This window comes from Kryptolebias marmoratus, linkage group LG6, assembly GCF_001649575.2.
Source record: "Kryptolebias marmoratus isolate JLee-2015 linkage group LG6, ASM164957v2, whole genome shotgun sequence".
Taxonomy (NCBI): domain Eukaryota; kingdom Metazoa; phylum Chordata; class Actinopteri; order Cyprinodontiformes; family Rivulidae; genus Kryptolebias; species Kryptolebias marmoratus.
This window is the reverse complement of record NC_051435.1, coordinates 5,282,933-5,306,370: the sequence shown is the minus strand read 5'-3', so window position 1 is coordinate 5,306,370 and position 23,438 is coordinate 5,282,933. Positions and strand designations below refer to the sequence as shown.

General features: G+C 37.1%; 1 protein-coding gene across 3 annotated transcripts in view; it reads left to right on the top strand.

Moving 5' to 3' along the window:
• LOC108238544 (neuropilin-2-like) overlaps positions 1–23,438 on the top strand; it is a 106,160-nt gene that overhangs the window by 10,595 nt on the left and 72,127 nt on the right. For all 3 annotated transcript variants that reach the window (XM_017420702.3, XM_017420701.3, XM_017420700.3), the window contains exons 2-3: positions 5,089–5,269; positions 17,783–17,964. In XM_017420702.3, the coding sequence (XP_017276191.1) occupies positions 5,089–5,269; positions 17,783–17,964 (363 nt within the window). The remainder of the gene's footprint in view (positions 1–5,088; positions 5,270–17,782; positions 17,965–23,438) is intronic.

The following is a 23,438-nucleotide window of genomic DNA, read 5'->3' as shown; positions in this document are numbered from 1 at the left end:
TTTTCTGTCATAAGGAGAGCTCCCATACAGGTGACAAAATACAGCTTAGTGCTTTCAAGACGAGTTGGAAATGCCCACCACAGAGCTGAAAAAGGTTTGAGACACCGTCAACAACTCTATTTTTGAGGAAATTTGAGCACAAATTTTTTTAACATGCTTAGGATTCTAACAACAAGACAGTGAGCCCCTGCGACTCAAGCAAGGAAATTGAGAACCCTCTACAAACGTTGCAAGACATTTTTCAACTTCATCTTTCTTCATATGTCCCAGAAGAGCAATTTGTAAAAGTAAAAGAGACATGACTACAAACATAAGAAGAAGAAACAGACACCCACAAGTACAATGATTTAGGCATCAGCAAGCACCAGTAGCAGTGATTTTAATCTATGATAGTATATTATATGATATGAACATTAAAAAAAGCACTTTAAAACAAAGTTTAAAACAAATGCTGTTCACCAATAAGTTGCCAGAAGTTGCAGCCAAGTGAGAGACCTTTTTTAGCTGTTTGATCATTCTTGGCGTAAACTCTTTTTTTTTTTTTTTTTTACCAACTCAGCATATCCTCACAACATGCAGATCTGAGCGCTTTAGCACAGAATACAAATTAGCATTGCAATTGATTTTGTTTTGGAAGCTGTGCTTAGACGCTTACTTCTTTTTTCTCTCCATAGCAAAAGAAAGTTCTTACTCCCACCTCTGAATATCTTTGCCCCTCACTGCAGGGACTTGACATTTCACTGTGTGTAAATGTGTGTGTGCACAAAGTAGATGAGCAAACAATATCAGATCCTCTTTAAATGGCACCTAATGCACAATGATGTCAACCATGCACTCGTGAGCTCAATTTGTGTCACTTGCTGCCCTGTTTGGACGCAATAATTGTTGAACGACTTTGTGTGTATGTCCCTGAGACAGATAGAGCCATAAAGTGAAGCAGACGCAATACTTCCTACACACAAAACTCCTGCCTCACCATCACACGAGCCCTATTCATCAGGCACTAGGAGGTGCTGTCTTTATCGGCCATATGCCAAAGGTGAGAGAGGAGGAGGCGAGAATGTGCCAAACTGGTAAAAAATGGATAAACAGAGAAAAGTTCTGCTCCATCTGGTTGTGGATGAATGTGAGAAAAGAATAAAGTTTTAGTGAAAATCAAACCTGCCTGTACCAGGTTAATGATATTTAGAATATTTATGGTTTGATGAGCCTGTTAAAGCAGCTCAAGGGATTTATTCAGACATTCCTAAACTAAAATTTGCGCAACTTGAGAAAACTGTAAACCCTATTTTTTGTGATTATCGTTGTTCTATCAAGCTGTAGCATATCCCCCAAAAATCTGTAAAGACTATTCCAGAGAATTCTTTGAATCCCAGTCTCAAATGATGGGTACATTTGTCTGTAAATGTATTTCAAAGAGTTGCAAAATTAATCTTATTCATGTCACATAGACAAGACTATGTGACATGGTAAGGGTGTCACCCCAAAAATAATAAAATTGTAAGCTTGATTTATTTATATTTCATGAAAACTCTAACCATGTGCTTTTACTCCTACTTGTCTTCATGGGAAAACAAAGTAGAAAAGTAAACATCTTGGAAAACATTTTGTGGGATGACTCTTAATGTCACGGTTTGTTTTTTATCGATTTCATCTTGATGTTTGTTGGTTTAGTTTGTTTCCTTTTTTAGACTTCTTTCTGACAGTTCTGATCAATGCCAACTGAGTTTACTTCAGCTCATTTAAACTCATGTTACTGTCAAATTCACCTTACGGCATGATGGAGAAAGATAAACTAGTCCAGTTCAACAAAATCTGCATCGTATTTGCTGCAATAAAATGTTGATTGACTGGCGCTTTTCAAAATGTATTCCTTTTGTATTTGATCTCACAAAGTTTTCATTAGATGGAGCTGACTAGGCGTTGTACTAAAAGTGGTGTTTGGCTGAAGCTGCTGTGAGATTCTGGAGTGGTTAAACACTAATCCAGGTGGTGTAGAGATAAATGCATCTGGCGGGGTTACACAGCTCTTGTAGCTCCACTCTTGTATGTCTGAATGTCAGCAGGGGAGATTGGAAACAGATAGGAGGAGATAGAAAGGACTGGTTGGTTCTCAGCATGAAGGAGAAGGAAGCAGAGACATTCAGACTGGTAATCATTAATTGTTAGGAGACAGAATGAGGCAGCCACCAGATATAAATGTCAACATGTCACTCATGTTGTCTACTATGTGCTGAAGTCTGACCTCCTATTTAATCTTTTCTTTCTGACTCTTAAATGTTTGCATCATGTTGCAAAGTTTTATGGTAAAAAGTTAGACTTTTAACAATGAATTCATCGTGTAATTTAGTTTTTAAATGGTGATGGTGGTAAAGTGTTTATACTGTGTCTTATGTGTGCACGTTGTACTCTTCTCAGAGTTGGTTTACAGTAGCTGGTCTATTAATAGCTTAAAAACATGTTGTATTCTGCTGAGTAGTTTGACTTGGCTCTCACAGCCTCACAGCACAGAAGCAATAAATAAAATGTTACAGCACAGAAGGCCTGATGGTGGCTCAGACCAACAAGTTACACAACCTTTTCACAGAGATTCCCCCCCCACCCCCCCAAGGCATGTCTTCTGATGCATATTTAGCCACAGCTAAAAAAAAAATGCACATCATCAGGAGTTTGATAGTGAGTTTGTTCTCCTTTTCTTTGAAAAACAGGAAATTGTTTTAGGGGTTGCATAACAGCCAAGTATTTCCATACTAAACAGCCAATGTTCGCAGATGCTGTTTTCATTTGAATAACCTAGCCCATCTTTGCCATTAAATCCTCAAAATATTTGCTAGAAGGACATCTGCTTCTTTAAAAATATACTATTTAATGAATTTTTTGTGTTTGTCACTGTTGAAATAATTGATGGTGGCAATGCATATGCACTGAAGCACCCTTATTACTATCTTGTTCAAAATGTTTGTTCTGTATCTCTTCATGCAGTTTTGAAATAAAACATGCAAACCCAAAACTGCAGCTAGACTGAGAATAGTGTGCTATGATTTTTAGAACTGGTATGTTGTACAACATAGACAAAATTAGCAAAAAACTGCAAGAAAAACATATAATAGAACTCAATAGGATTTGGACAACCCAGCCAATTTGGAGCTCTATAAATTAGACATACTTTACAGAAATAAAAGACATTAAGTAAAATTTTAAACAAGTCATAGAAAGTTGGACTTTATATATCTGAACTAGCACTTTGATTTCTTTTATGGTTTTCACACAATCACAGTTTAAGTTTAATGATTTTTTTCCTAAATTTTCCAAGAAATGTTCACATACTAATTTCTGAATTGTCAAAAACTGTAGCATTTTTTGAAGCAAACTCTTTTTCTTTCCAAAACTCTTTGTGTTCAGTACATAAGATAGACACCAAAATGTAATTTTTGTCTACTTTCACCCTCGGTCTCCCTCATTGCTATAGGACTTACATTTTCTTCTCAAATACTCCCAGAAAGCAGAGTTCACACCCAAGCTTCCACAGACTTCAGTGATATTTCAGCTCAAAATGTTCTCCTCAAACCTGTAAGGGAAGATTCTGTTTGGCTTGTCAAAGCTCGTACAAAAAACACTGTAGCAACACAAAACTTCATGTGTGACCATCAGAGGCTTTTATTGCTGACAGTTTCACAAGTTTCACGATCTGACTTATAGTTTTTGCTCAAAGACTGTTTGAGGCTTACTATTCAGTCTGTTACTGTCTGCTTCTCAGAACTTGGCAGTCAGGGAGTGAGACACACAGGTGTGTGGTTACCACAGTGATCATATGGAGCCAAAGGCAGCAGCTTTAACTTTTATTTTGGTTACTTTAACACTTCTGGCTTTTTTCTTAGCTTAGACTAACACAAGCTTATGCTGGAATTTTAGGCACCCTTGAAAATTTCCTGAAAAATCTTCTGGTTCCTTGCTTTTCTTAAAAAGTATGGTCTGTAAGGGACTTTCTCCCATTGTATCCTTGAACAATAATTGTACATAATGTATTTTGTATCAGTTATTGTGCACTTTTTTATGAGAACAGTTTACAGACTTTGTGGTCTGACTGTAAATTCAATGTTATCATTGAAAAGGAGGGTCTTAAACATAACAGAGATAACATTCAGTCCATATCCACCACGATGGTTTAACTTACTGGACGATCAAGATTCTTAACTGGCATGGAAAGTCTGCACAGTCAATCAAAAAGAGCAGCCAGCCTTTTGACACAATAGCCGCTACAGATTTTATACAGTGAACTTGTGTGTGTTTTGCCGCTGGGTGTGACAGATATGTGTGTGTTACTCATCTATGTCAGGATGCATCTGCAGCAGTGAATATGGGACATTGTTTATGACAAGAGACAGACGTATGACTTCTGACAAGTGGATCCGCTCAGTGACAGTAACTGTGGCTTCTGGTAGACTGTGCGTGTGTGTGTTATAGCAGGTTTGTGAGTCATTCTGAGCCACAATCATGTCTTTGTGCATCAATTTGTGGCTTTTGACCCCATACACACAAAGATAAAATGTCCATTTTTCTGTTTGTTTCTCATTTCCTGTCACTGCAAACATAAATTTTCTGTTGATTTTACAGATTAAACTCATAACAATTGAATGTCTTTTGAATAGAATTGTGAGTTTTTACAGTGTTGTGTTCATTCTCAATGACAAAGAAAACAGACTCTGACATACTCTTATCTGAAGCTCTGAGGGAAATTATTATGGTCGTACCTTATTAGTTTTTGTATTGGTAGTAATTACAGTTTTTCTTATTGTTATTATTATTATTATTAATAGTAGTAGTAGTAGTATTTATCCTACAAGTCACAGAGCATGTTTATTCTGTCATTTGGTTTTGAGAGGTCTCTGTAATAACCTATGATAAGATATTCCAATAATATTTTTTTTTTTTCAAAGGTTAAACATTTGATACTCAAAAAAAAAAAAAACTATAAACCTAGCATTCCTTGACAGAATGCCTATTGCCCATCGCCTTTTACAAAGACCATGTTGAGAAATGTACTTTTCATAATTTTGCCTATTTCCTTTTCTCTCTTTCTCCCTGCAGCATCGGAGTCATGCGGTGGTCACTTGGATGCGAGCATAGCCGGCTACATCACCACACCCGGCTACCCGCTGGAGTATCCCCCCCACCAGAACTGTCGCTGGGTCATTACAGCCCCCGAGCCTTCGCAACGCATCGTCCTCAACTTCAACCCGCACTTCGAAATAGAGAAACTGGATTGCAGGTGAGGGCGAGATTGATGAATCAGGGGGAGTTTCACAAGAAGCTAAACTGGATCTTTTTTTTTCTGTCTTCGTCTTGTTTCTGCCTGAGAGTTGCTGAGTTGCTGCAGAGTTGAGCTTGATAAACTTCGTCCCACTCTCCTTCTGTTTCTCTGGCTTTCACTCTGCCATAATAATCACTCTGGGACCTCCCTTGGTCCCCTGCCTCTAATTATCAAAGTCTAATTACAACACATTTACAGTTCCAGCAATGGTTTTCACACTTTGGATGTCTTAGAACAGATTAGAGGATTTGGTGTTCATCATTGTTTTTTTGGGTTGTTCAGCTTTGGTTGCACAGCGAGACTGACAGGGAGGCATCATGAAAGACAAGTTAAATGGAAAATAATTGTATTATTGGAGGAGAAATTTCAAGAGGGAATAACATACTAATTATAGTTTCAAAAGTCTTAAGTGTCTGTAAGATATATGTGAACACAAAAAACAGAAACTGACATTTTTCTGAATTGATGGCTTTTGAAGTTCTGAGTTAAGAACTATAAAATATACTAACCCGTTCTTATCTCTGTGCCTGCCACAAAATTGGGCGAATGCCTCTCTCATACAGAGTACAGGAACCTGTGGGACATTAAGAGCACAGGTAGTGTAAAAAGCTAAAGATTCAAATCCAGTGGCACTGAGAGAAAGCAAAACTAATATAGAAACATTTATAAAGCCCACAGACGACGCTTGGTTTAAAAACAAAACTGCAAACTGTGATTGCTGCCTAAGTAATGTCATATATTGCTTTAAATTACTCTTCTATATGTATAATAGTGTAAAATTACTAAATAAATTATTTATAAAGTTATTTTAATTTAATTCAAATATATAAATAAGTATACAGAGAACACACGTGAACATGTTAACAGTTTTTTCTTGCACCCACAACAGATTTTAAACCAATACTTGATCACTTTTTTATTTAAAACATTTTAATTTATACTTCTATTTAAAATCAATGCAAAATTTTTAAGGTAACCACAAGTATTGAAAGCAAATTTAAAATTTTAATTTCAATTAAATAGTCAGGTAAAACACCAGAGTCGACAGGTTGTTTTATTTATATTTAGTCATATTTATAATTTATTAACAGTTTTTGTGCCTTTTGCACACATTATGACTTCTTCTTTGCTGATCTGTTCTTTGCAAAGTGATGTTAAGAGCCTGACAAGCTGATGTTAGTAGAAGCCGAAGGTGTGCACGTCCATGCTGAAGGCAGGCATACATGTTCGTCCATTGATCATCCAAAACAACAACAGCATACAACATACACACGCTTGTCTCTGTCTTCTTCCAAGCATGTTTTGTTTTTCTCAGCCTTGAGAAACAGAAAACTGATGGAAATCTCTATTTAGGGGACAAAAACCAAACTCATCTTGCAGGGACAAAGAAGTCAACTATATCTGCAAACAAAAAGTGCTTTATGAACATCCACATGGTTTCCCTCAGTCTCATTCTGTCATATAGAAACTCATAATATAGTACCATTTGTCTCGCTTTTTTAATAAGCTATCAACATGTGGACAAATTCAGTCACAGAATAGCCCTGTTGTGAATCTGCATGTGCCTGCAGGATGTTTTTATGATCACATTATAACAGTCCCTGCATGAGGTTGCAGTGTTATGATTGCAACTATTAATACAAATGCAACCAATCGCCACAACTTTTGCTCACAACAACTTGTTTTTCAAATTTGACCACTTCCTGGAATTTAGATCTGCAAAAAGAAAATGTCCGATGCCAGAAAATCACATTTGCTGTGAAATATTCCTGCTAACATCTGTGCATGTAACTTTCCTGAGGTATTACCTGAAAGTGGTGGAAAACTGTTTTGCACCAATTGCAACACTGTGTTTGAACATAAACAAATAGTGTTGCTCAACAAGCACTTTTTTACAGTAACACATACCCGGAGCGTATGTTTGGGAGTGTTTCTTTCCAGTCAACCAGGCTACGACTCAGCTAGAAGTGATGATAAGAAGCAAGGGAGGAGTTTCCCACTTAGTTGGAGGAAAAATTTGCTAGTGCCTTTCAGAGCAATCTAACTTAAGTCTTCAACACCTGACAACATACATGTGGAACAAAAATATAAAAATGAGAAATTCTATGAAACACATAACTTGTAATTCATAAAGTTCAGCAGATTCACTGATTTTATTTATTATATCCCGACCATGGCATCAACACTGCTTTGTTTGCTTGTATCTGTCACAAGTTTAATAAAGAAAAAATAAATCTTGAAAACGTCACAACTTTGATCACAACTTTCCGAAAGACAGACATTTTAGGCCACATTAATCACCAAAAACATCTGCAAAATCTTAGAAGGATGGCACTGTCAGGACTCTGTTATGGGACTAATGGTAGTCTTTAATTTATAACACATCACATTGTGTAAAATATTCTGCAGGTTGTAAAGTCTTCATTAGGATTCATATACAGTAATTTGATTAAAGAGAAACAGCTGACAGGAATGAGAGATGATGGAAAATACAGACAAGCACTGGCTAAGCTAACTGTATCTGCAGAGAAAATGTCTCACGGTGACTTCTTTTTTCCGTTCACATGACTGTCGCCGTATGATTATAGATCAGGACATTAAAGAAGGCGGGTTTTAGTTGGAAATGTGCTGCATCTGTGCAGTGGAGTATGATTCATGATGTGTTCCTTAACCGCGTGACAGACTGGTGCAGAAAGAGGAAACTGCCTCTCTGTGTGTCCTCTATTTGTGACACAAAATGTTGGGAAATAAAAGAACAGAGTTAAGAGGTTTGTATGAAGCTTAATTTGTCACAGAGCATGAGAAAGTTGGATTTTAGAAATGTAAAAACAATGGTCCACTTATCTGCATCCATTGTTCTTTTTTTATCTGCATGGCACTGATAAATGTTTTGGTAAAAGATAAATGTTGCTGAAAATAACTCACAGAATTTAAACTATTAAAAGTCTCAACATTAATAAACCTTCCTGTTATATTCTGTATATTTTTGTATGCAATAAATGTTTTACAGAGAGGGCCACAATGACCCTTTTTTGTATTTAAAAACAGACATGAGACATTTGTGACTAATAAAGCAACTACAGCTGATGAGGTAAAATAAAAAAAGGTATTTCTAAAAGTGAACAGTGTTCAAAACTTTCAAATGGTGCTTTATTGCCTTCAACCCAATTCTGAAAAAGTTGGGATGTTGTTTAAAATGTAAATAAAAAAGAATGCAATCATTTGCAAATCTCATAAACCCATATATGTATACCCTCATATTCATCTGACCTCAGAACAGTTCTCCTCTTTGCCTCAGTCCATTTGAAATGAGCTTTGGTCCAGAGAAGACGGCAGCGTTTCTGGATGGTGTTCACATCTGGCTTCTTCTCTGCCTGATAGAGCTTTAAGCAGCATTTGTGGACTTCACGGTGAACTGTGTTTACAGACGATGATCTGTGATATTATGACTTATTATGATGGGATATTCTTCCCAATTTTCTGTTGAGGAATATTATTCTGAAATTGTTTCACTATTTTTTGTCAAGTTTGGTGGATAGTTTGACCCAAGATGCAGACTGAGACAGAGAGCTCGAAAAGAAAAAGTAATTTATTTAAAATAAGAAACACAAACAAAAGGCTGATGTGGCAGCAACAAAAATTTCAGAGTTGCAGGGTGAGACAGTAGGAAAACTGGACAACACATGAAAGTGACACTGAACCAGCGGGGAAGTGAAGGAGATGAACAGGTTTTAAAGGCTGAGGGTAATTTGTAAGTGGACACAGGTGACTGATTAAACGAGGGACAGGTGTGGGGGGTCGAGGCAGGCTGACAGGTACTGAGCAGAGGAAAGGTGAATGATGACAGGGAACACAAAGGGCACAGGGAGCAAAACACCAACTAACAAAACTAAACACAGGAACAACCAAATAACAGAATTAAAAAACAATAAACTTGAAGATACTCAAATCCTGACATTTTAGACACTGTTTTTTCACAGACTGGTGTAAATTACTTTATTTTATAAAAAAAAAAAACAATTTTCTGCTTTTAACATCTAATAAATTTACTATGCTCCAATATGAATAAAATATGAATTTATGAGATTTTCAGACCATTGCATTCTACTTTCATTTACATTTTATACAACGTTCCAACTTTTTCAGAATTATGATTCTGTATTAATGTTTATTTTTGCAGGCTGCACTTTTCTGTCTCTGAAAGCTAGATCTCTGTTTGGAGTATATGCTCACACACAAACACAAACGCACACACAGCCGGTTTAGAGAAAAGTGCTGTGTCAGGGTCCGCTGAGGGCAGGCGCAAATTATCCTGACAGCTACCTCCTGTCCCCCTGTCTCCTCTCCTCTTTCCTCCTGGCTCTGTCCCCATTCTCCCCCCATCCCCCACTCCTCCCACCCTCCTCACTACTGCCCAATGGATTCCATCTATCATCTTTCATCTGCTGTTGCAACTTTGTCAGCCTCACCTTCTTTTCTATCGTGCCCACCGTCCTCGTTCTTCCTCACCTCTCCTCTCCTTTTGCCCCCTTTTTTGTTCAATCTGCTGTGTGTGTGCCAGTCTAATTTCCCTCTTTTTTTCTCTTTTCTCTCCTTATTCTCACCTCTATGTCTTTCTTCTGCCATGAGCCATTCTTTTTAATGGGTCTAATTATTATTCAGTATTTAATATCAGAAAATGTGCAGCGCACGCCAAATGCCACAATCTTTCCCTCTTCTTACTTCCGTTCTTATTTCCTGTCCCTAATTTGCATTTTTTTCCACACTCCTCCGAAGGTAAGAGGAGTGTGAGAATGTTTTTGCCCATGTCTGTGCATGCATGCATGTGTGTGTGTGTTTGTCTGTACCAATTGCAAAATATCTCATGAATCACTGAATTTTAATGAAACTTTCAAAAAGTAATCATTGAGTTGACATCTACAACTGATTATCTTTTGGAGTCAACCCGCTTTAAGATGGCTGCCACAGTTAATAAACCTTTTTAAACATGCTATAATTTGTCATTTTTACAGATATTGAGCTAAGGTTTGGTGTGGTAGTAGCTGAGAGTCATTCACTACATGTACCACAGCATATCCCATGATATTGCGTGCAGTTACACTTAATGTTATTTTCAACGTTTGACCATCAGGACTACAGCTCCGTCATGATAGGATGATCTTTTAAAACTGAAAGGTGGAATGCTAGGTCATTAACTTGATTTACTTTTGATAGTGTCTATTTTCCCTCCCCCTCTGAGTATGAGTTTCTCACCATTTTCCACCTTCATCATCATTTATAGAGTCAGATGCTATCTGAAACATTGTGTTGGTAAACAAACAATGTTTGATGCATGATAAGACATGCATTAGGGCTGGGAATTGAAGGAAGAAGCATAATTTGGTTCTAAAGTCAAGTCATGTACTGCGTAAGCACAATAACCAGGGAATTATGTGGGCCTTTTCATTGCTCTGTGGCTTACACTGCAAGTGTGGAGTAAAGCATGACTTAAGTAGTGATTTGTATGACAGAGAAGCTGCAGTCAACGATAATGGTTTCACTAATGATTTAGACCTTGTCTTTCTGCTCTGCCCCAATCAATCTTTTAACTCCACGCCAGATTTCTCTACTCCTTTTATATCCAGCGTAATGTGAGCCACATATCAAACAAGAACACTGCTGTCTGGAAGTGTAGGAGTATTTTATCACACATGCAGGCACACCTGGCTGGCAGGCAGGAGTCCCACGGACACAACCGAGAAAGGAGCAAGAAAAGTAGAGTGATGTGATGTGACACCGGCCTCGGGGCAGAGTGGCACAAAAGGAGAACGGTGGATGGAAAGATGGAGAGAGGGCATGACAGAAAGGGAGGAGGAGAGAGGAGCAGCATGTGGAGTGACAGTTCGATTACCAGCTGTGGGCATTTAGCAGCTGCCTGCATGTTTGAATTAACATCACTGTGACTCTACAAGCAGGAGAGCCGTGCATCCATACAAAAGTCAGAGGAGTAAAAACAGTACTGGCACACTAGTGTGGCAAGAGATTTCCTTAGAACATGAGCAAGTGGAACAGTAGTTTCGGGGTTATTTACAATCATGTTGCACAGTAACTTTAAAGTGCCTTGACCCTTTATATTGATGCTGGTATATCAGTTAAATCACTTATACCTTTCTTTATTTATCATTTTATGATAATAGGGAGGTCAAAAATTGAAATGTAAATGAGATATCATGAATATCAGTAGTTTTTTTTGTTTGTTTTTTTTCACAATAACCCAGAGAAAACTACTCAAAGCCAGAACGTCTATGATAAGTTGTTTATCTGGGAAAATGCAGATACGGTCAAATTTGTTTGTACTTCTTTGTTAAAGAAAGAAAAACTCACAAATTTGCCTGAGATGTTTTCTGTCAGAGGAGAGCTACAGGGCAAGTGTCAAAATACAGCTTTAGCGCTTTTGAGACAAGTTGGAGACGCCCACGATTTTCTCCCAGAGCTACAGTTAATCACCTCTTTCCAAAAACACATCAGCTGTAACTATTGGACATTAAATGAAAAAACAAACCAAACAAATTGTTTTAAATAGGTTGATTTGCCAAGTCCTAAAACTTGACAAAGTACGAAGCAGCTGTTAGAAGAAAGCAACAAAATAAATTGCTACCACCTGCAACAAAATAAAGAATTATTAATTTAGATTTCTAGGTCAAAGGTATCTCTAAGCAAGCTGTAATGAAAAAGAATAAAACTGAGAAACGTTAGATTGTTAAAATAGTTTGCAGAATGTCATAGATAAGGTGCTGAAATATCAATTTTTGTCCTCCAAATGATAAAACAATTTACCCAACCAGCTAAATACTGACTCTGCTAATGTGTATAAAAAAACATTTTTCACAGTGTTATGAACTTGTTTTTTTTTAAAGCAAAGTGAAGAGTTCACCTAAACCACCTGTTTGTGTACATGTCATAAAAAAGGTAGCTGTCTTCTTCAGCTCAACAGGCTTGATGTTCTAAAAAGGTGAATCTGAACATTTGTTAAGCACTAATGTAGCAACTTTAAGAAATCTATTTGTACAAAACCACCTTCAGGTCGTGTTGGCAGTAATGATAATATCACTGCTCTGATTTATAGACACTCCCCGGGGCCCTGAAGGTCTACCTGATCAATGTCTGCTACTGTAATAACTTTGAGTGTGTGTGTGTGTCAGTGAAGGACTGATCCTGATCAGTGTGTGTTAAAGCCATAATGAGGAATCGATTGGTTGTCCTGGAGACCATGGCTGGACACACATACATACACACTGTCCAATGCTGGGCAATAATAGACCTATTACCTGATATCAGTGGAGTCAGTCGTACGGCTCACTCTCTATTAACGGCTTCAATGGCCGACTTACTGCTGCTTCTACAAGTCGACGCAGGTACAGGAACATATTAACAACCCAAATGGTGTGTGTGTGTGTGTGTGTGTGTTCGGGGGGTAATCATAATGTTTCACAATGAATGATTTATTATAATAGATAGATTTTAACACCCAATGCTATTGAGAAGTGCACTTTCATAATCCTGACTTCTTATTTTCAGGAACAATATGATGATTAAACTCTTACTACAACTGCCAAGTAAATTAAAAAACAAAAACCTCTACTGAAGGCAAATACGATTTATTTTTCAAATATAATCTTCAGGATAAAATGCTGGAACTATTTGCAGGTTATTATTGCCCATCTCCAAAAGGTAAAGCCGAGCAATAATGTTCCACAGTACAGATATTAATGTAAAAAGCTAATTTTACAAATCTGTTCCAGCTTCTTAAAATCAATCTGACTGTGCAAAAATCTTGATTTTAACAGGCAGAGCAAGGTATTCATGAGTCCATATTATTTATTTATTGAATTTATTATTTTTTTTTTTGGGGGGGGTGCATATGCCCACTTACAAAAACTAAAAGAAGGAGTAAAAACAAAAAGAGGAACAGTTTGTGAATTCCTGTTAGTTGTGGCTTGCTAGCTTTATCGGTGTTGCAAGAAGCAGCTGTGAATGGTCAGAGGGCTCAGCGGAAACCACTACATCTATTTTTTTTTTTCCTTTTCCTGATCTAGAGCCAACAGTGCAGTTTTGCTTCTCTGTGAACCACGTTAAAACATCCCTAATGGTTGAAACTGCATTTTATTATTCACATGACTAAGACAGGAAGGTTTTGTATGGATAAATCCTTCAATAAGTTCCATTTTAGGAAGTTTCAAAGTCCAGTTTTTTACTTAAAGGGAAGTTCATCTCACTGCAGATAAATAGTTAAAGAAAACAATGGCATACAGTTTACGACAAATGGATTTGAATTTAACTAAGAGTTTAAAAGATAATCATTTTGCTTTGATTGTTTTTTTTTTGTTTGTTTTTTATCATCACAAGACTATTAGTTCAGGAATACCTGAACTAATATAATTTTTTTGTTTTGCATGTGTCTGCACATGATGTTAAATAAATCTGGAGGTGTAAGAAGACAAGTCCCAACCAAAAAGGCAATGAGCAGTAAGAAGTGGAAGTTAATCTGTATCCAAAGGCTTTTCCTATGGCTTCTTGTCAGCCAGTACTTTAACAAACTTTCTCTATCCTGAAACACAAACAGGCACAGACTCATAAATCTCTCTGAGTCTCAAATGTTAGACTTTCAGTCCTACAACTAATTAAGTGTGGATTAAAGCCTGTCACAGTATAGGTTTGTAGATCCAACAAGTTCTTTTATACCATTATAAGAAAAACCTAAACAGTCTCAGTTCTGCTTAGAAAATTAGTTTCATGGAGAAAATGTGGGAGGACTTTATCTGGAGTTCTTGTCATTTGCTTTGATGAGTCTCAGTAAATCTTCTGTAATAGTGAAATATATTTGTGGACAGGAGAGCAAAGAAGGGAGAGGTGATGGGATTAACAGTTTGTTAAAAGCTGTGTTCCTCCTACTCACACCCCTCTCCATGTGCAGAACCACAGACTCTCTGAACATTAGTGTGAACAGTTTGTGTCTCCAGGTCTGAGGAGCTGTTGGGTTTGTTGTGCTTTCTTTTAAAAGCTCAACGCAGAGGGGAGGGAGACATGAGGGGGGACACACCTGTCTCCGTCTGTCTAAGGTGTAGAGAAGGCAGCATGAGTTTCATGCTCTCTCTCTCTGATTACATGTGCAGTGTGCCAGTTAAACTTTAAACCTTCTCTGCCTCTGCAGCTGAGGAGATTTCTGACGTTGCTGGTGTTAATGTGTCTAAATGCATGAGACAAAATTAAAGGTCTAGCATTCCTTGAATGAATGCATACCGCCCACGTCTTTCATACCAGAGTTTTAAACGAAGATCATCTTAAGCTGTGAAGGGATGGAGTTGTAGCTGTTTTGGTCAAACCCTGTAAACAACCATATGTGCAATCTCATACGGCATGCGGTGTCACTCAGAGTATCGTTTTAAATTACCTAGCTACTACCACATCAATTTGAAGCTCAATATCTGTAAAATGGACTGAGTTGTAGCCATTTTTTTGTGTTGGCTAATGTCAATAAGCTGTGGTGGCCATCTTAAATTGGGTTGATTCCAAAAGTTATTCGGTTGTAGGTATATTTGGTGACTGTTTTCTGAGTTTCATTAAAGTCTGTACAGATTCATGAGATATTTTGCAAACAGGCAGACAAGGATGGTGCCAACAGCAATTGTCAAAGCTTTAAGCAAATTTATTGTTAGTGTTAGTGATGATTCTCTGTGTCTACCACACCAACCTTTAGCATAATATCTGTCAAACTGACCGAGTTACAGCCAAGTTTGTGTTTTCTAAGCTAGTTGGTTGTGATGGCCATCTTAAATTTGGTTGCCTGCAAAAGGTAATTATTTGTAGACATACATGAAGTGACTATGTACTGAAGGTTTTTTTTAAAAAAAAACCATCTAATAGTTCATGAGATGTTTTGCTAACAGACAGATAGAGTTGACCGTAACAGTCCATAGCAAAATTTTAAGTAGGTCTTGCATAAAAGCTTAGTGCTCCGAGAATATGTTGGGGATGACCATCAGCTTTGAGCAAACTAAATATGAGTTTAATATATGTAAAACTGACTAAGTTATAAGCATGTTTGTGTATGCTAAGGTTAATTAGTTGCGTTGGCCATTTTCAATCAAGTTGACTCATTCATTTATATTCACTGATTACTTTCTGGGAGAGTCATTTAAATCTTTCCAGTTTTTCATGAAATATTTTATTAATACTACAGACAAACAAACACACTCAGACACAGACACAAACATTGTTGCTCTTGCACCTTTGGTGTTGACCAATAAGTACAAATGAACTCGAAAGAGACCGCTCGAAGAATGATCAAGAAAAGATTGGGCTTGGAGAAGAAAAGAAAATGCTTTTGCGTGAAGTAGCTGGGAAATAAAGATGTCAGTGCAGGAAAGGGGAGGGAGAAACTGTCACCACATTGAGGCGTTCTCTGGGGAAAATATGACAGAATCTGTCATACAGTCCAATGTGCATGCAGATGCACACACATGTTCGCACTTTAGTGACAAGTTTGCATCATAAATCTGGTGTTAGCTCGACACAAAGCATGCTGGGACAGAAGGAGGTGTGTGACCCTCGTTATGTTGAGAGGATGCTCACCTGTCAGACTGCACACAGACAGCCAACCATAGCCTAAACACACACACACACACACACACATACCAGTGTGTCACACTACTACTTGGCTGCATTTTTCAAAGCGATGTTTGTTCTTTAGTCTTTAATTCATGTCTGCTGTCTGTAGTCCCATTGTTACATGACAGAAGGTGGGCTGTATCACGTATCCGCACACAAATGTTGTGAATTTTTCTGTCACTTTTACAGTAGAACTGAGGCGTTATGAGGATGAAACAGCATTTAGAATTGTGCAACTCTAAGCCTGTTTTAGAAATATTTTACCATGGCAGTGAACGTAAAGTTGCTGTGCAATGAAATTTGTAGTTTCAATTTTGCCTTCAAACAATTACAAAAAGAGTATAGTCAATAAAAATCAATTAATATTAGAAATAATTGCCAAATTCCACTTTATGAGTGTGCTCTTGTCTTGTTTTGTCTCTCAATGAGCTGCAGCCCCACCCCTCTATTACTGCCCATCTGTGTGTGAGAGCTGTAAGATACGGAGCTGTACTGCTCCAAAATATAAGTTTCTAACAAAACAAATAATATCTCCCATAAGTTTTGCCGAGACACAAATGACCAAATATGTGACGACTTGAACGGTTAGATCAAACAGAGAAGAAAAAAGCTGGAATCAAATGTTCTGCTATGAAAAATTAATAAACCTGTGCCCGGATTGGTCTAACTACTTCAATGGCCTAAAAATAGTTTAAAACTTGGCATTTAATAAAAAGTGATTTGATTCTAGATGAAAAACCTTTCATAGATTGAAGCTTCGTGATAGATTAAATCTCAAACCACCTAATCCATGTGGTTTGCTTTTCTGTTTAGAAGTCATGCACATAAAAGAGAAGAAATAGTGAAAACATTACCACCTCCTTCATATTCAGTGTCTTTAAAATGTGTGCACCATGGCAACGAATTATCACAAGCTTTACTTTTATTATCCAGTGGTACCTGATACCTACATCTGGGGAGTCTCTGGGAAGCCTTCAGCTGCTGACTGATGATATTTTGCTTTTTTTTACTGTGTGGAAACTCAAAGATGCTTTAGGTTCAGAAAAAAAAACACATTTATCTTGTCAGAAATAATGGGCATGACACACCACTGGTACTGTGAGAAATTCCCTAATTGAAAGGGAACATGTTCAAATCAAACTCAAGCCTGAAGTCATTTAGCTCCAGGAATTTATTTCCAGGAAGTTATTTTAGATGCAGGCAGGTGTCCCTTTGGTATCCAGACACAGAGGCAACACTCCTGCTGTGAGTCCACAGATAAACCTTAACATTTGTTGTTAGAAAACATGAAAGAAACGAGAATATAAATAGATTTCTTGTCAGTGCCTGCCTTATATAGCAGAAAACAATTCTCAGCATTCTGTTTATTTTCACTGGATGTAGCTGATTGTGATTTTAGAGTTCATTTTTATCCGTTTACCTTTTACCTAGGTTTATGGAAATGTCTGAGCACCTCCATCAAACAATACTATCAAAAAACTAAAAAAACAAAGCCATTACTTATTTTTAGCACCTCATGTGGTAAAACTATTCAGTTGTCTTTTATTAATAACTAGCTTTATCATAATTAAGGGTCTAATAAAGAAATATGTAGTTTTGTATTAAATACTTTATCCTCTGCAAATTTAATTTATCTCTTATTTTCCATTAGAACCTTCATCAGTATGACAAATAACGTTCATGTATGTTGTCGGCTACTTTTTCTGTTTCACTTACCAGCACATTTGTAACAGACTCTCCGTACAGAAGAAAAGAAGATGTTGAAATGTCCGGTTGTCCATCATGTAGAGTTGGGTCTTATGATCACGTGTTTGTTTCTTACAGGTATGATTATGTAGAGGTCCACGATGGAAGCACCGAGACGGCTGACCTGCTTGGGAAGCACTGCAGCAACATCGCCCCCGCACCCATCATTTCATCCGGACCCTCGCTCCACATCAAGTTTGTGTCGGACTACGCTCACCAGGGGGCGGGCTTTTCGTTGCGCTACGAAATCTTCAAAACAGGTAAAGCAATGCTAGTTTCTTCTGCTTGTGCTCTTTTCTACAGAAGCTGGCAGCAGCCATAACCGCAGTTATTGATTTTGATGTTATTTTCTCAAGATTACGAGTTGATTCTGTGATGTCAAGATAACAAAGCTAGTTTTAAGTAATCAGCACTGATCAAGGATGGATGTTTCTTGATGTGACAAGTTCACCTTAAATCAATTGTCAGCACGACTGTCCTGATTTCTGGTGAAAAAATACCCCTTTAGTTTATTTGTGATTTTGAAAAAAATCCATTTAAGGGAAAATTAGCTTTTGTTGCTCAAAATTAGGCAATATCTTAACCCATTATCTTGTGAAAGAAACTTTATCTCAAGATGCTATAATAATAATAATAATAATAATAACAATAATAATAACAATAATAATAATGAAGAAAAAAGTAAAATGTTTGTCATCCATTGGCTTCTGCAACTTTCCCTTGCAAAGTCAACTTTTTGTAGAACTTAGCAGTTCCTAACCTAGGTTAAAAAATATTTGAGTTTTAAACAATTTATATAGCGTCACTGAAAACAAGGCACAAGTTTACTCTTAGAAAAAAAAAAACAGAGACCGTCGACATGAATCCAGGCTCAGCTGATGTTTACGCTATGAGAACATGAATTTCTTATACTTACGTTATTTGAATTTTACACCTTAAAAAGCAATAAATTAAAAGACTTTTGGCTTTTCAAACAGTGAACATGTGAAGAATCCTAACAGTAAAATAATGTGCCTATAAAAGAGGCATTAGTAAGTGTATTACAAGCTACAAGAGGAGAAACGTGCTTCATTAGGTGATCGAGCCTCGTTTATCTCCTTGGTGTCACTGGAGACGTAAACGAAGCATCTAGAGACACAGCAGAGGACCCCTGAGAGCCCTCCAGCCTGTCCGAGCAGGTCATCTCTTCACTTCATGGCACTTTGTGTGTGTATATAAGTGTGTGTGTCTGACATGGCTCCCCTTCACGCTGCCATGGGTCAGCCAAAGCGAGACCAATTGAGATCAAGGGCAAGTGAGACAGAGAGGCGCGTCGTGGTGGCCCCCACAGCCATCTTGTCCCGTTCCCTCTGAAAGCATTCCACACATGCTTGCTTAATAGAGTCCTGAGCCCTGTTCCCATGAGACACACACACACACACACACGTTCACACACACACACGGAGGGCTGAGGTTACTAACACAACACGTGTGGTTGTTGGTGTTTCTCACTTTGCTGGCACCAGCCTTTTGGGGATTTCTTGAGTGTTTGTGTGTGCGCTTGCTTTAGACATGACCACATGATGGACTTAAAACCAGGCAGGGTGTCAGTGTTCACACCCAAGCACCCCCAGGGAGAAAAGAACAAACTCAGCCACAGAAAGAGAGGAAAATCTGAGAACCAACCGATTTATTTTAACTCTGTAAACTTCCCAGACATGAAAAAAAAACAAAAAACTGTAATTTTATCTGAACGATTTACTGTTTTGTTTTTCCTCTCTATTATTTGAGATGCTATTTTAGTCATATTACAAGATGTTCTTTTCCATTTCAACCATAAACTTGGTTACCTCTGATTACAATCATTTATAGGGTAGGAAAGTTATCATTATACCACTTACTGTTTTGACCAAAATTCTCCACCCAAACAACAACGTTCTGTTCTTAAAATTTATGTTTATGCTTTATTGTGTTTTTTCTTCCTTTCAATATTATTATTAGGTTACGACCAACCGTCAAAAGAGAAAATTATAGATTTTAGAGGGTTTTTAATAATGTGTTTCTAACTGTACATCTTTGCGTTTGTGTCCAACCCTGCTTGGCATCGACGACGGAGCCATTTGGAGCGTTCAAGCTGTTGTCATACTGCTAACAAGATCTTGTTTTCCTGGAAGGTGCAACTGAACGTCTGGTTGTGTGGGTGCTTTTTGTGCGACTGTGTGTGTGCGTGAGTGTGTTAATTAAAATGTATGTGTGTTGCAAATATTGTTCAGCTTCATGGTAGAGCTATTAAACATGAAATATGGTACAATGAGAAAGTCTTAAACTACCAATCATTTTTTTAATATATTTCGTTGAGGAATCAAATTGAAAGACATAGTAAGTGGTCTTTACTTTATTAAAACTTTAACCTGAAGGTTATTAGAAATTTTATCTTGGCACTAGGTGCTTTTTTACTATTCTTCCATTCTTGGTTTTATACTGGAACATTGTTGAAAGAATGTGTTTTTGTTTGTTAAACCACCTAGATATAATTTAAATGTAAAAAGGCTCAGTGGAAGAACCAAGGTTGTGTCTGTCTAATGTGGACAATTTAAAAAATATATTATTTTATTGGATCTTTTATTAATTGATATCATTCACATGCAAAAGTAAATAGGTTGATCCCAGTTTTAGTGGCAAAATAAAAAAGCTAAAGTAACATTTTCACAGACAGATTTTTTCCTTGTTAATTTCTTCTACTCGTTGGTTCAACAGAACATATTGATTTATATGAGCATTTATTAAACCTGGTTCTTGAATCATTTTAGTAGATTAGTAGTCCTTAAATTCTCCAACTTTCTTCTCATATTGTTTTATTACTGCTTTATTTCTTGTGAACTCACCTGCTGCTGCTCAACTAATCAACCTCCCAAATAATATCAGTATCTGAAAGTCATGTTCGTAACAAATACATATTTTTTCCCTTAAACTAACTACTGTCTAGTATTTTCCTGTTTGTGAAATTTTGTGTTTTTGCTCCTTGCTAGGCAAGGTTTTCCTTTTTTTCTATTTTTTTTTTCATTCATACTATAGGTTTTGTCAATGCCAGAAAAGCAAATTTTACTGGATTTAAATAATTTTCTTCAGTCATATAAATATTTGGGCATAAATCTCTTTGAAAAGTATTAAACCAACTGGCCCATTTTTTAGCCTAAAGTAATGAGTTACTGAATGGTAATAAAGTCACAGTTTTAGTGTACAGACACTGTGCTTGTCTTTTGTCTCCTTCACTCTTTGATTAAAAATTTAAGGCCACCTTTTGCCACTGCCTGTCTGTTACTATGTGTTTTTGAGGAGACCAGTTTGTGTTAGCATGTCAAATGATAACTACATCAGTATACGATATACATTCAGTAGCAGGCACCATAATTTTAACACAAAACTCAAAACTAAATCAACGTGCCTCACTTGTTTTTGTTTATACCTCTGCTACTATGGATACAGTAGTAAATTTCCAGCCAATACCAACACAGACATGATAATGTGACAGCCAATCAGATGTTACTGTCTAGGCAGTGCTCCCCCAGCTGTTATTGTGACCCAGAATTCACCATAGACACACACATGAATGCACTGATGCAGTCTGGATGGTTCCTGACAAATGCAGGGCAGCTTGCATGTCTGCACGCAAATGTTAGTTCACACACACGCACACACACACACATCTTTTTGTCACTTAAGGGGACATTACATCAATATAGACTGATTTCCTGTAGTCTTATTTTTGTTTTACATTTACTGCTAAACTAACCGTGAGTCCTTACGCTAAAGTAACCTTAAACTTACACTAAATTAATATCTATAAGTGAAAAACAAAACATTAAAGCTAAATTTAGCACTGCATCTAGTGTGCAGCAGTTTTTGATCTAAATTCGAAGTGAACCTGTGAAGTTCAACTTTCTGAGTCATTTAAGTTTACCTACATCTAACCACACAAACACCCCGCCCCACACACACAAACTGAAGGATGTGTAATGTGGAAGCTATCGAGATGATCCCTCCAATAACTGGTTTTGTTTACATTTTACCCAATGCCTTCAGGCGCTTCCTCTCTACTTCTGTCCCACTAATCATCAAGTCAGTTTATTAGACAATCTAACCAATCACATCACTCTCTCCTTCCTCCTCCAGCTTCCATTGAGGAAAGCAGTTCCAGATTTGACCTAGTAACAGACAGAAGGTCCTCTAAAACAAACACTGATATATATCTAACAAGTGATGATCTCTTTTAAAAAGCAAAATTGACTTTTGTAATGGAGTCACTTCTTATATCTGTGGTGCAACATGCTGAGTTCTTTTGAAACTCAAACAGAAGATTTGATTGAGTTGCAGTATATTAAGTCAGGAATCCTTTTTGTTAGCAAAATATATACACTGTTTTCCCTTTTTTTAACCTGGCATCAATTTATCTGTGTGGCTTTGTGGTTTAAAAACAATGGATATTCTTTGCATGGGCTCAAACGTCTGGTAAACACACACTTTTCATTACTTTTTCCTGTCAAAAATATATTGTGTCAGATTACTATATTGGAAAAATGGTTTGGCTGACTAAAATGTTTACACAGATTTTGTTTATAATTAAGTTTAAGCAGATGTTCAAATGATACATCTAAAACTCCAAACAACAGATTCAGTTGATCTGGTCAGTTTTGATTTCGAGATGCCAGTGAACATAAGAAGAGGTTTACAATGTGGGAGTAGAGATCGGAGCAGGGGAGAAGGGCACACGTAACCTACAAACTGCGCCCAAGTTCGGCAGTGGTTGCTGGGAAACCAAAGATATATCCAGAGTTTTCCCTGAAGCTGTGTGAGTCTGTCAGATCATCAGAGAAAAGCCCTGGCATTGCATTTATCGAGGAGAAGGAAGACAAAATGCAAACAGCAGAGTATGTTTATAATATCCTTGGAGTTCAAGGATGTTAAGGTCTTACAACGATTGCATCCATGTTTATAGAATAGAGAGCAATATGACACCTTGGGTGTGTTATTCCTTCTTTTTACACATGCACACAAATGGGTTTGGAAGTGGAGTACTGCTCTCACCACTTCCTACGTGAAGGGTGACTAACTTATAAATGCCATGTTTCTCTTCTAACATTGAGAAAACTGATTTGTAAATGGCATATAGTCCCCATAAGAATCAATGAAGAAAACCAGTCTGCTTTATTGTTTTTTTTGCTAATATAAAAAGTAAATGTCTTTTTTGTTAGTTGTTTCAGCTTTTTGTAATGTCCTTTACATGATTTTATGTCAATTTTATTTTCTTTCCATTAGCTTTATGTAAAATTGCTATTCTGTTTTCTTAAAACTTTTTACTTTAGATGTACGTATTCTCATTTTTCTATTTCTGACAAGACCTAACTGTAATTTCCCAACACTGGGTCGCACTATTTAAAATGTTTCATCTTGAGAAAAGAACATATTAAGTGTGTTGGTTTAGATCAGTTCACACTTTTTCTTTTTTTATCAGGCTATTTTGTCCAGAATGTTGCTGTATTGAAAGTTTTAGAAACAGCAGTTTTTGTTCAAAGTTAAGCTGAAAAGTTTGACAGTACAGACAGGATAAATTAAGGTTTAAAGACTCTTTGGAAAAGTCTTGCATATCTCTCAAAATGCACCAATTTCAGCTAAACATCATCAAGAGAATTTCAAAATATTTCCCAGAATTACATCAGTGATATATCGCCGGATTTGAGCTTTCAGTAAACTGAAG